Raw genomic sequence first — 11,513 nt, 5'->3', positions numbered from 1 at the left:
TTCCCATCTCGGGTCTCACTCTCCTCAGATATAGCTGCAAAGTTCTGGACTTCCTCTCCGTCTCTGACACCCCAGATTCACCATGGTGTGAGCATGCTCAGATATCCTGGAGTTGTCTTCGGCTCAGCTCTTGGCTGAAGTGCACCAAGGCCCGTGGGAGAGCCTCAGATCTGTGAACTACACTCCCTCTCTCAGGGTCAGAGGGGGCCATCTGGAAACCAGCCTGAACTAGGTTCTGTGCATCGTAGCTCAGCCCTTTTCTCTCTGCTGACCCTACCATACGTGGGCCAGCTGTGGAGGGCAAAAGGTGACCTGCAGTGACTCAGATGCTGCAGGTGGTGGCAGGAAAGCCTTCCACCTCTGAGCCATGCCAGAGGTCACCTCATCTCTCTCTACCATCTCTGTCCTTCACTCCTGCCAGCACCCAGGCAGCCCAGAAGAAGCCTTCCCCCACGTTCCTGGATGGTGTGAACGTCCCCTCATCTACCACTGGTCAACTGTGCCACTTCCTTCTGGCCTCTCAGCCTGGTATCAGAGTATACCGAGACCTGGCTGCCTGTCATCTGCTGACCCCAGGTCCCCAGGTGCGAGCTCTCACCTCTCTATCCCCTGTATCAAGGGCACTCCCAGCAGAGACGTCAGCTACAAGGATTACCTCTACTGCTGGACTCCAGGCACAGAGCAAAACACTGTGGAGTTCTGCCATCCCAGGGAGGTCCTCCAGTAGCCACCTAGTCCCCACTCCAGTGTGCCAGCTGAAGTCTCTCGAAAGGGGAGCCTCTTCAGAAGAGGACTCCATCTCCTCTCCAGCACAGTCTGCCACCCTGGCCAGCTCTGTCTGCAGCCAGCTCCTAATCCCAAGAAGCCCTATCCTCGATTACAGGAGTCAAGATGGCCTCCCCGCCATCTGCCACTTAATGTGTCTGCAAGTGGCTGTGGAAATCTGTGAGTGGTCCCATCATCTGAGCCACCGCCTACCTGGGTTCAGATTCCTGCCCGAGTGGCCGTTCGCTGCCAGCACAACCCAGGTCTCTTTGTATGGTCCCCATGCCTCTCCTGACGAGGCACAGACAGGAGAGAAGCACCCAAAAGGAGGTTGTAGCATCAGCCAGCGCTGCCCGGGTGCTGCAGGTAGACTGGAGTAGGGGCAGGCAGCACCAAGGTCTTCGATATCCGTCCCTTAGCCCAGTGGGGCTGAAAACCAGGGGACCCAGCCATCCTGTCCCCGGCTGCTGTAGGAGTCCAGCCCGCGATGGTAACAGTGGCAGCTGTCCTTACAACTTCTTTTTCCTCACCACGGGGATGGGCACCACTTGGAAGATTTTGGCCTTGTGTTCGTCAGTGTCCAGGGTCACCCAGGTGGGTCGGAAGCTGCCTTTGAAGCCGACGAAGGCCAATTTTTCTGTAAAGTGGGGGATCAAGGGGGTGACAATGAGGGAGCTAGTAGAGAAGTGCTGTGTGCCCTAGCACGCCCTAGCACGCCCCTCCAGCATCCTCTGCCCCAGTGGGGCATCCCTTTCCCAGCTCCACTGGGCTCTGTCCCTCTCGGGTAAGCTCTCAGCCCAGCTGGCCCTGGGACTGGGCACCTTTTGGTATGGGGCTTGTAGGCATCGCTTGAGCCTCCCGGCCACCTCAGTAGGGTAGAGGCTCTGTAAGTTACAGGCGAGCCATGCTCAGCACGAGACAGGGTGGGTGGGGAGGGAAGAGTGCGAGCAGGATTCCTGCCTGCCTGCCTTCCAGCTGACCTACGGCCACCAGAAAGTCTCTGTAGCCTTTGACCCCCACCTGTGAAATGGTGGCATTTTTCTTCAAGATCTGTCACTTTGTGGCTCTGGGAGGGAAGGATCTTCCCAGGACATGAATGACACACAGTGTGGGACTGAGTAGAACCCCCAGATCTTAGGCTTCCACGCCGCATGGTCTCTGCCCTGCACTTCAGTGACTTGGAGGCCCATGTCTACGCGCAGGACTGGCTCAGACTGGAAGGCAGTGCCCATCTATCACCTCCGGACAAGTACCACTTGACATTGGTCATTGTATATCTGAGCCTTTTGGCAATAGCATCTTAATGTAACAGATAGAAGCCTAAAAATAGCCCTGGGGATTCAGGGAAATGACCTTGACTCCATCTCTCTACTGGCTGCTGTGACAGGCTTGTATCTTTCCAGATTTTTCTCTAGCTGCAGCATGGAATAAATATCTGCATCATGGGCTGCTTGTTTTGATGCTCATTATCATCAGGACACAGTCAGGACCTGGCTCAGGAAGGCAAGGGTCCACATCCAAGCAAGCGCCTCACTACGGAACTGTTGAATTCTTCCTCTTCTGTGGAGGGAACCATGCCTGATACTTAAGTTATTTATGAATGCATGAGATAATTATTAAAAGTTCAGCAAGGTGCAAGGCTGGTGGCTATCATGGTAGTCTTCATTCACACATCTTCTCCCTCTCACTTAAACCTCTCTGGGGCCTTGTTCTGAACAATCTATGACAAATGAGCATCACGTGGACATGGATATTTATATCTGGCTAGCTTTATCCAGCATATCTAGGATGTCTGGGCTGGGGTTTCATCACAGAAGAGCTGTGTGACCTTAAACAAGCATGGAGAGTCTCTGGGATTTAATTCTCTCTTCTTTTCCTGTCTTGGAAGACAAACAAGAATTTTTCAAACTGTAATTGATGCTACAAAAGCAGACCAGCTGGACTTATGAGGAGGCTGCTGGCCCTTGGCCAGGCTGCATGGTCAGACAAAGGCTCGTACTGCCTAAAAGGCCACTTGTGGAGGAGAGGAGCAAAGAGCTTTAGAAGTGCTCTTCCAGTGTCGGGTCACAAGGGAAAATGAATGGGCTGTAGTTAGCTAACCGATGTAGGTTGGTTAGCAGGCGGCACCAGGCCAGGAGGCCACCGGCTATGCCGAGGATCCTCGGGCTGTACCCAAGCCTAGTGGGAAAGAGTGTCACGGATGCAGCAAGGATAATGGCGTCTCTACACTGTCTGCCCCAGGTCTGAGGTCAGCTTTAACCTCACTCTGACTTACCTTTCAACTTGAGACCTTTGTCTGCCCCAAGCTTTTCCAGCACTCTGGTCCATGGGCCCCTGGTGATGTATCTGCCCTTCGATGCCATAAGAACTATGGAACTGAGGAAGAAGAGACTGGTCAGATGACAGGAAAGAGAGGAAACTGAGGTAAGGGGGATGCAGGAGGGATGCTGGCCTCGGGTAGAACCTGTGGTGGCAGCACCCAGGCCTGGCCAGGGATTTGAGAAAGAATATCCTTCCCTCTGTCTTAGCCAACATACTCTTTCCCTTCAGTGACAAGTATTCCCCAACATCTGGCCACATCTGGTGTTCCTGGTCTTCTCAAGCCTAGACAAGGCCCTTTGCTTTTACATATATGCCCACGAGCAGGACAGAGTATGTGTGAGGAGCATGTTATCTCAGGGTGCTATACCAGATCCTGTGCTGGGACTCATAGTGTGACTTCTCAGATCTCTCTCTCTCTCTCTCTCTCTCTCTCTCTCTCTCTCTCTCTCTCTCTCTCTCTAACATAAAATAGTTAATGTGGCAGTTTGAATGTAATTGGCCCCCATAATCTCACAGTGAGTGGCACTCTTAGGAGGTGTGGCTTTGTTGGAGTGGGTATGGCCTTGTTGGAGGAAGTGTGTCACTGTGGGGGTGGGCTTTGAGGTTTCCTATGCTCAGGATACTGCCGAGTGTCTCAGTCAACTTCCTGACTCTCAGCTCTATTTCTCCAGCCCCACATCTGCCTGCATGTTCCCTGCCATGATAATAGTGGACTGAACCCCTGAAACTATTAGCAAGCCACCCCAATTAAACGTTTTGTTTATAAGAGCTGCCATGGTCATGGTATCTCTTTATAACAATAAAAACCCTAACTTAGACAATTGCTCATAAAGTTCAATGCTATTTCATTTCTTTGTGTGTAGTTATGCATTTGTTTCCTTCCTTCCCTCCCTCCTTCCCTCTTTCCCTCCTACTTTTCCTTCTTTCTGATTATTTTTTTGAGAGGGGGTATCACTATGTGGCCCTGGCTGGCCTGGAGTTTACTAGGTAGACCAAGCTGGCCTCAAAACTCCTAGAGATCCACCTGTCTCTGCCTCCCCAGTACCGGGATTATAGGCATACATTATCATGCCCAGATAATACGTGCTTCTTCATTCAAATAATCTCAACTATGTTTGAGAGAGAAGCCAATAAAAATGTAGTGATGGAGGAAGCTGAGACAGCTGGAAGGGAGCAAAAGAGGACTGAGAATGGGGACACCAGGGAGGAAGAGGGAACAGCTATCAAACTACAAAGCCACCATGAGTTCCTGACAGCATGGGGTCTCGGAGCCCTGCTGCAGGGGCTCTGCTTGGGGTTCCTAAGGACCATGCTGCCAACTCACAGCAGGCTGATTTCGTAAGAACGGTGACCATGCCCCATGCTGGGTTCCCAGTGGAGCCCATATTTCTCTCTCTTTCTTTTTCTGTGGACCTGTGTGTGTGTGTTGTGTGCATGTAGAGGGCAGGGGAGGATATCAGATGGCCTGTTCCACCACTCTCCACCTTATCCCCTTGAGACAGAGTCTCTCACTGAACCTTCTGCTAGGCTGGCAGCCTGCAAACCTGAGCAGTCCTCCTGTCTCTGTCTCTCACAGGTTACAGGCACAGGTGTGGCTGTGACTAGCTTTTTACACTGGTGTTGGGATCTGAGCGCAGGTCCTAATGTTTGTGTGGCAAGTGTGGAGCCAGCAGTGTGTGTTAGTGGTTTCTGTGGATGGCACTGGGCTTTGTACAGCCTCGCCTCCTCTCAGATGCAGGAAGTGTGTGTGGCCCAGTCTGAGGGCATTCTGGGAAGGACACTGTGTAGTCATTGCATTTCCAGAACGGCCTCTGTTGTGTGTCAACACCCTCTCTCATCGGGCAAGATGAGCCTGATTTGTCAATGGGAGACTGACCAAACAGTTACACATTATTTGTGAAGGCTTCCCAGAGGGGTTGCTCAGGAGGGCAGGGGTCAGGAGCCAGAAGGACCCAATTTGCAGAAATCTCGGTGGGGAGTGGGCGGTCTGTTCTTCTTGCTTTGGGCTGTATTTAGTCCTCGGTGCTAAGAAAACAGTCTCCATAGTGGCAGACTCATGCTGGGCCAGACATGGGGAGTGAGCACCGGCCTCAGAACAGAAACAGGGTAGAAGCTCCACGGGGCTTCTGACTCCTAACTCAGTGGAATTCTGTAACCACAGACCACAGTCCAGACATGGAAAAACTGTATGGGATTCTAGAACTCGCTATTACCCCCAATTTTGTTCCACTGGGAGCAGAAGGGAGGCTTGTGTGCAGTAAGGGCCAATGGGAAAGCAACTAGGAGCTGTCTTGGGCTCTTTGAGTAGGCTAAAAGGCAGAGGCCCAAGGGATTGGCAAGGTGAGGCCCATTAATGAGAAAGGCTTCACTGCGAACACATCCTTGGGGTGGATCAAGGCTTTGCTCCCAAGAGGAAATTTCCCCATTGTTCAGACTCAGAATAAACACTGCAGGCCTGTGGCAGTGAGCCCAAAGGAAGGTCATACGCTCAGGGTGGCATTTGGGTCAGCTGACATAAGTGGACATGGAGACAGGCTTGCTTATCATACAGCCTCCTGGTATGATTTGCAGGTCTCTCTCCCTGGTACATTATTCCCTTGACCACTCAGCCCCTGTGCCTGCTGACATAGTCTCACACAGGTGGAAAGTCAGAAGAGGCTCCCAGAAGCTATTCTCAGTGTCTGTGGTGTGAGCTGCTGGGACCCTAGGGTCAGTGATGGTCCTGGACATGGGTGGGGAAGGGAAGAATAGCCCTAGCCTAGGTCTGAGCCACAGAACAGAAGCACCTGCCCAGCCCCACCCAATTGCTGTTTCCCAGGAGGCCAGGGAGGCACTGGAGGATCTCATTCCTGTCTGTGTCTCCACTACCAACCAAAGACTGACTGAGACCATCTATGTTTCTCCAAGGGATGTGCAAAGGCTGCAAGGAGCCCCACACCCCACTTCAACAAAAGTCTGGGGGCTATTTCTCACTCTCAGCTTCTGTGCTCTGGTTCATTTCAAGAAAAAAGTCCCATGGCCAAAAAAGCCCTGAAACCTACTGATCTCTAGATGATAAATTTCCCAACTTGGAAAGTTGCGTTCTTCTGTATGAATCTGCACAGGAAAACTAAAGTGTGGGGCTGGGGAGCTGGCTCAGCCCAATGTTAATATGTTTGTCTTGCAAACACAAGGACCTGAGTTTGATCCCCAGAACCCATGTGAAATAAAGTCAGGTGTGGTGGCACCTGTGTTTGTAATCTCTGTGCTAAGGAAATGGAGACAAGCACCAGATTCCTAAGGCTTGCTGGTCAGCCAGCCTCACCTACTTGGAGAGTTCCAGGCCAATGAGAAACCTTTCCTCAAAAAAAAAAAAGTGCCCTAAAGAATGATACCCAAGGTTGTCTTCTGGCTTCCACACACATGTGTGCACACCCATATATGCCTGCATGCATTTGCTTTCACATACATACATACATACATGCAAATATGATGTGAAAGGAACACTGAGTAAATGTGGGAAGAGCAGATACAAAATGTGACCAAGCCAAACCTGTTCTCCAGAATCGCACATGGAGTCCAGTTCCCCCAGGACCATGAGAGGACATCCAGAAGGGCGCTTCTCACCACTCTTTAACTATTTACGAACCCCCAGATGTTACAGGTGCCACGTGGATTGCACAGGCTCTTTTCCATCAGCTTGTGGCTACAGAGAGATTTCTATACCCATAGTACAGTTCGGGGACTCAACAAGCAGAGATTAAGTGGAGCCAACGTCAAGAGGGCTGATTCCTTGATGGGGCATCCATCAAGGCCCCCAATTCTGGTTCAAGCAGTGCTCCAGTGGAGAGCAGTGGATGGATTGGAAAAGATATTGGGGAGGAGGACACAGATGTGCTAGACTTGGAAAGAAGTGAGGAGAGGCTACCGAGGATTCTAACATTTAAGAAGCTCAAACTAACTTCCAACATGGGAGATGGGAAGAAAAGAGCTGGTCAGGAACCTTGGTCATGGTATTGGTGACCAACAGGGACAGAGGACACCAAGGAGGGACCAGGTGGGAGGACAATGGACTGTGTTAGACTGTGTTATAATTATGGAGTGAAAGAAAGATACTCAGTATTAAGCTCAGAATCTGGTCTAAACATCTGGAGGATGATGATTTAGAAAAAACAAAAGGAATGGTTGATCCGGAGGATTAAAAGATAAAAAGAAGAGACGAGGGGATGAGAATTTAGTTCCGTGAGAGACATCTAGATGGCATCCTCTAAGCAGCCACTGGACAGGAACGTTTGGGGTTTAGGAAGGAGATCCAGGCTGGAGCACTTCAGAAGCCACCAGCATTTGGATCCTATTGGAGGTGTGGGTGGGGATGAGATCATTGGGAGAGAGTATTGTGACGGGGGCAGAGGGTCAGGCAGCCTTCCAAGGTGTGAGCCAGCAGACCTCTCCGCCTCGGTCTGACCTATATCCACAGCAGTCCTGCCTCTAGCATGAACAGCAACAGGCATGGAGGGCTCCCCATCCAGTGGGCACAATCCGTAGGCGCAGATCATCCTAACTGGCAAGTATCGTGTGGGGCTGGGCATGAGGGACAGGGCCCTAGCCAGGAATCTGTTGTGTCACGGGACAGTTCAGAAGCTGAGACATAGACTCACTTGTCAGGGACAGCTGCCACGTAGTTGAAGAGCTGCCAGGGTATCCCCTGCAGAATGGCATTTCTGAAGCTCCCATGGCTCACCACGTGACCTCTATTCCCATCAATCACCACTACCTGGATGCCGTCTTCTGAACAAGGGTACTTCCTCCCATCCACCTGCAAGGTCAAAGCAACACAGGCATGAGGGATCCTGGGGACAGCTGAAGCCCCAAGGTTCTCCTTCCTATATGGTTCCTATGTAGACACTAAAGACAGAGTTACACAGTTACACAGTGACACAATTCATAAAACCTCATTACATCACTTCCCTGTGCTATCTGTAGGTTTGAATAGTGACCCTCCAAAAGATATACCCACTAGGAACCTGTGAATTTGACTTTATCAAGAAATAGTATTTCTGCTGGGCAGTGGTGGCGCACACCTTTAATCCCAGCACTCGGGAGGCAGAGGCAGGTGGATCTTTGTGAGTTCGAGACCAGCCTGGGCTACAGAGTGAGTTCCAGGAAAGGTGCAAAGGTACACAGAGAAACCCTGTCTTGAAAAACCGCCCCCCCAAAAAAAAGAAAGAAAGAAATAGTATTTCTGAAAATGCCTTAATGACATACACATGTGTCATTATTAAAGATCCCAGGGGAGGAACATCCAGAAAGTTTTGGGCAGGCACTAACTGCAACGATGGGGGTCCCTTGGGAAGAAAGGTGATAGCTGTGAGATCGGCACAGAGGAGGGCCTCACGAAGATGGGACAAAGGTGTGAGTGAAGTAACTCTAATCCAAAGGTCCTTAGAGCCACTAGAAGCCAGAGTAAGCTTGCTGGCTTCCCAAAAGGAAAGAGAATAGCTTTTTTGTTTTAACCCACACAGCTTGTGGTGACTTATCACAACACCACCCGTTATAGTTGAACCTGACATGTCCCTACAGGCTCATGTTCTGAGTGATGGCCCCCCACCTGGTGAAGATGTTTCAGGAGTATGTGGACCCTTTAGGAGGTAGAATCTAACTGAAGGAAGTAGGCTGCTATGAGTTGGTCTTTCAAGGTTATTCCTGAACCCTAGTTTCCGCCTCTCTCTTGGTTTCCTGGTCCTCCATGAGGTCCACAGCCTCTGCTACATGTGCAGGTGTGGTGGTGTGAATGAGAATGGCCTCCATGGGTCCATATATGTGAATGCTTAGTCCCCATTGGGTGGGACTGATTGAGAAGGATTAGGAGGTGTGACCTTGTTAGAGGAGGTGTGTCACTAGGGATGGGCTTTGAGGTTTCCAAAGACTCCTACCATTCCCAGTGCCTCTCTCTGCCTCGTACTTGTGGATCAACATGGAAGCTCTCAGATGTTCCTACCACCATACCTTTTCTCCATTATCATGGTCTCTAGCCCTCTGAACCTGTAGGCCCCAAATTAAACACTTTTCATTTATAAGTTACCTAGGTCACAGTGTTTTGTCACAGCAACCGAAAAGTAACCATGACAAGCGGGCCTCTGTGAACTGTGCTCCTCTGTGAACTGTGCTGGCCTGTCATACCTTCCTCACTACAGTGGACCAAAACTCTCTGAATCATGAGCCAAAATAAATCTTCCCCCACCCCCCTTAAGTTATCAAGTACTGTGTTCACAGTGAGATAAAAGTAGATAATACGCCCACTCCACCTCCGTGAGCAGCCTTGGGTCTACAGAACCTTTGCTTACTTCAATATAAGCGAAGTCATTCCGCAGGTGAAAGTAGTGTTGCCTGGAACTTTCCATCTTCACTTCCAGAAAGTGGTCCTTTGTCTTCTGAAACACAAACATGGAACAGTAGTGAGGCTGTGAAGTCCGGGTAGTCGTTCTCCTCACATGCCCTGCGCCTTGACCCAGAACTGAGTCATGGAGCTGAGGAGGTATCCAGAGAGGAGTGCAGCTGGGTCTGAGCCTCCTGGAGGCAAAAGGCCCAGCCTGCCATGGCCACTTACCAGCTGAGCTCCAAAGAGCTTCTTGGGCATTGGTACATCCACTGTGGCCCTCTCGGTGAACCTGGGGTAAGCAGTGGCCGTGCAATCGCTGATGCCCGCGTTCCTTGGGATCAGGGCTTTGATCTTGATCCTCTCGCAGCCCTTCATGGAGCAGAAGGCAAATTTCTCCCTTTCGTTCTGGGCTTTTAGCTTCAGGAAGAGCAACCTACACACAGAAAGAATCTGGCTGTTGCTGTGGGACACTTAGAACCCCCTTTTCACCCAAATCAAACATGGTGGCACCCACTTGTCATCCCAACACTTGGGAAGCAGAGGTGGGAGGGTCAGGTCACCTCAAGTTTAAGGCCAGACTCGTCTATATATTGAGTTGAAGGCCAGGCAGGACTACCTAGCAAGACCTTGTGTCAAGCAAACAAATGAACAAACAAATCAAAAAAATCTCCTGGTCACCGAGGTTACTTCCCGAGGGCCTTAAATCATGGAATTTGCCTGTCAGAGAGTCATATGCAGTTGGAGGAATAAAATAAATACATTTATGAATACATTCAAGAAGGAGCTAAGAATGCTGGCAAGTATTTTCTGAGGAGTAACTATGTCGTACAACTGTAAATTGACATATCCTCTCATTTAAATCATCAACTTTGCCCACTGGGTACCATTATCACACTGACTTGCCAGATGAGAAAATTGTCTCAGAGACGTGACCGCACTGCTGGGGAGCCGCAGAGCTGGGAGTTTTCCCATTCCATCGTGGGTCCTAACTCTGCTTGTCTTCAAGTCATAACTTCTCTAATAATAACTATTGGGAAGGAAGCTGACCCACGTTCCTGGGAGGCCGATTGTGAGGCCGCCGCAGAACTAACTTGGCATTTGTTATTTTTGTTCCTTCATCTCAGAAAAATGCTCTCAAGTCTGTCTGAACTATCTAATGAGAAGGTCTGACTGTCCACACTTCTCTTTTGCAGGGCCAGCTTTCAACGAGCTCACTTGGCTTTGGGCCTGCGTGCCACAATCTACTCCACCCCACTTCTGACCAGACTAGGGGCTCACACTGGATTCTCAATAGGCTGTTTATATTTATTCTCAATAGGCAAGAGGACGCACTCTCTGGTGGGCTAGAATGAAGTGGTTGGTCTTGTTGGTTTACTGGTTGGTAACTGAGTTGTAAGGGCATATGAGTGGTGGCTGCTGTGACGATGTTGTGCCATGGCTCTCCCAGGAAATCGAGAAAAGAAGGCAGCTTGAGAGAAGACCCTAATAACAAGAGGCTTGGCATACACGTGCACATTCATGTGTGTGAGAGTGTGAGGGAATGAGCCTTGTCTTGGATTTGAGTTGTTTCAAGCCATTACAAGTCAAGAACCTTTGTTCTGCTGGGTGTGGTAGTACACATCTTTAATCTCAGCACTTGGAAGGCAAAGGCTGGTGGATCTCTTTGAGTTTGAGGCCAGCCTGGACTACATAGTAAGTTCTTGGGCCAGGGCTATCTAGTGAGACCCCGTCTCAAAAACACAAAAGCTAAACACACATACAAACAAAAAAATACCTTTGTTCCTGGCATCAAGTGATCCCTGACTAAAATGAAAAGTGTCAGACACAGGATTCTTCAGCTCAAGGCCAAGCACAGAGCCAGTCCATCTCTATGCTCTGTGTGGTGGGGAGGCTGCAGGATGACCTCCTGTGAGTGTTGCCCATGGCTACATCATACCGGGGCTCCCTTTCCCATCAGGATCCATGCCAAGGACCAAGGAGCAGAAGTTGGCATGGCCCCTTCGCTCCTGTACTGAACTTAACAGTGTTAAGATTTCCTTGTTGCCAGATGAGAACGAAGGAATTTGGG

The 11,513-nt window shown here is 50.2% G+C and overlaps 1 protein-coding gene across 1 annotated transcript in view; it reads right to left on the bottom strand.

Annotated features, from left to right (window-relative positions):
• Window positions 1-387: 387 nt before the first annotated feature.
• Cemip (cell migration inducing hyaluronidase 1) overlaps window positions 388-11,513 on the bottom strand; it is a 159,067-nt gene continuing 147,941 nt past the window's right edge. Inside the window, exons 27-31 of the mRNA XM_059269006.1 lie at window positions 9,674-9,878; window positions 9,411-9,497; window positions 7,725-7,882; window positions 3,041-3,141; window positions 388-1,402 (exon numbers count right to left, since the gene is read on the bottom strand). Of these exons, the coding sequence (XP_059124989.1) occupies window positions 1,275-1,402; window positions 3,041-3,141; window positions 7,725-7,882; window positions 9,411-9,497; window positions 9,674-9,878 (679 nt within the window). The 3' untranslated portion in view covers window positions 388-1,274. The remainder of the gene's footprint in view (window positions 1,403-3,040; window positions 3,142-7,724; window positions 7,883-9,410; window positions 9,498-9,673; window positions 9,879-11,513) is intronic.

Source organism: Peromyscus eremicus, chromosome 1 (assembly GCF_949786415.1).
Source record: "Peromyscus eremicus chromosome 1, PerEre_H2_v1, whole genome shotgun sequence".
NCBI classification, from domain to species: domain Eukaryota; kingdom Metazoa; phylum Chordata; class Mammalia; order Rodentia; family Cricetidae; genus Peromyscus; species Peromyscus eremicus.
The sequence above is the reverse complement of the archived record's forward strand: the minus strand, read 5'-3'. Positions and strand labels throughout refer to the sequence as shown.